Source organism: Lottia gigantea, assembly GCF_000327385.1.
Source record: "Lottia gigantea unplaced genomic scaffold LOTGIsca_204, whole genome shotgun sequence".
Classification (NCBI taxonomy): Eukaryota; Metazoa; Mollusca; class Gastropoda; family Lottiidae; genus Lottia; species Lottia gigantea.
Window position 1 is genome coordinate 177448 of NW_008708425.1, and position 1942 is coordinate 179389.

At 33.2% G+C, this 1942-nt stretch overlaps 1 protein-coding gene across 1 annotated transcript in view; it reads right to left on the bottom strand.

The window, feature by feature from the left end:
• LOTGIDRAFT_174594 (hypothetical protein) overlaps window positions 1-1407 on the bottom strand; it is a gene marked incomplete at both ends in the record, with an annotated part of 2322 nt that extends 915 nt beyond the window's left edge. Inside the window, 2 exons of the mRNA XM_009053935.1 lie at window positions 103-309; window positions 1302-1407. Coding sequence (XP_009052183.1) covers window positions 103-309; window positions 1302-1407 — 313 coding nt within the window. The remainder of the gene's footprint in view (window positions 1-102; window positions 310-1301) is intronic.
• Window positions 1408-1942: the final 535 nt, after the last annotated feature.

The following is a 1942-nucleotide window of genomic DNA, read 5'->3' on the forward strand; positions in this document are numbered from 1 at the left end:
AATTAAAAAATACAAATAAAAAAGCTAGAAAAACTCTTTACAATCACTTTAGACATGCATATGATTGTGATTGTTTCTCTTGGTTGACATAAATATACTTACCTTGGTTTTTACTCCGTCTGTTGTATAGAACGACGGATTGAAAGTCGTATACTTTCTCTAAATCAACACACCACCATTCTGTGTCAGAATTCTTGGTGTGAGCAAAACCAGTCAACTTTCCGTCAACACCTTTACATGCCACGTATTTATGGTTCACACTGCTCATACTAGTAGGTTTATTCAAAGCTATGTTCTTTGTAAAAGGCTCTGAAATTAAGTTAATACTTTACGTTACTACATACCCAAATTTAAAAAAAATCGACATTAATCAAGTGTCTAAAACATTTCGTACTGTGTTGCTTTTTACCTGAGGACAATTTTATAAGTTTGTTTTAATATTACCAAACTGGCCTCCGAGAAATTTCAATCGAACATTTACCAAATTGATACCCATTGTGAAAGGTCATTTCTTATATAGTTATATTTATTTATAGTCGATTTAAAATCTTTCTTAACAACCAGTTCTATTTTGAAGATTAAATTTCAATTAATATAAAAAATTATAAAGATTTTAAGGGATTGATGCGTTATACATAAAAGAATGCTTGACCGCTGGTCAATGGTGGGTCAACTTCGACAATTAATGATTGAAACAGTAAAAATTTAAATTCTAGATTTATCAATCAACAATCTTTACCTTGAATAAAAATGTTGCCATACCAATATCCTTAGTAGATATAATATTCGTGGAAAACTTATTACATAAGTAACACCTGTGTCTAAATTCATGGTATGCAACACCACATCGTATCACGAATGCGGGTTTCGACATGTTGTTAATAATCCGTATTATACTAAACCCACTACACTAGTAAATATTCTAATGTAAGGTTTTATTTCTCTCGGCTTCGACAAAAATCTTACTCAATTCTGTACCGTAGGCTACATAATCATTAAAATATGCAATGACACGCTGCTTTCGTTTTGTTTACGTTCGCAAACTAAGTGATTAAAGTAAAATCATTTGTATACATTCCAATGGTTTACTATCCAAAGTGCCCCACTTCACATGCATACCATATAACAGACGCTACCAATGATTGAAAATGAAGACGCTGGCTCAAGATGCTTAGGTGCAGCGATTCGGGTCTAGAAAGAAGGGAACCGAGTGATTTTCGACTCTGAGAAGCAACTCGAAAATATGTTCCATTTGAAAAAACAATAAACAATAAGATATATTATAAATTACTTAATCTTACCAGATTTTTCCAAAATATTATTGGATTGGGGTAGAGCACTGGCAAGTTTTAAGGATCCAGTCCATAACATGACAACTGCCATCAACAGATTAGCATTAAACATCATATTGGCTCGATTATTGAGCTTTTTGGATGGCTGTGATTTAAGTGGGTCTATATAGAAGATCAGTGAAAACGTGGGTTGATATATTTTATTGAACGATAAGAGAAAACATGCTATTTAATATTTTTAAATGGATTGTGCCCTGGTATATTGCCTGTTGAATATTCATATCACGCTGTTAAAATTATCTAGTTCATCGATTGAAACAGAAGACCTTATTATTTTGAACTGAAGATTGTAATTGCGGCTATCTGATTGATTGTTCGTTAGAAACAACAGCCATTCAGAGCCCTCGACAGAAAATATGTAAACAGTAAGCCCATAACTTAACCAGTCTGTCGGGGAGTGTCTGTAGCTGCTGACGTACAATCCAATCAAATCGTTGCATTACGTGATACAAGACAGGTGGCTATTTCTAGTGGTACTAGTTTGATATTGTGAAGATTGTTCATTATTTGCCTATAAAGTTCAAAAGAAGTGTTTGACAGAGGGTTGAATATTTCATACAGGTGATTGTTACTGTACTGCCGAATATTTT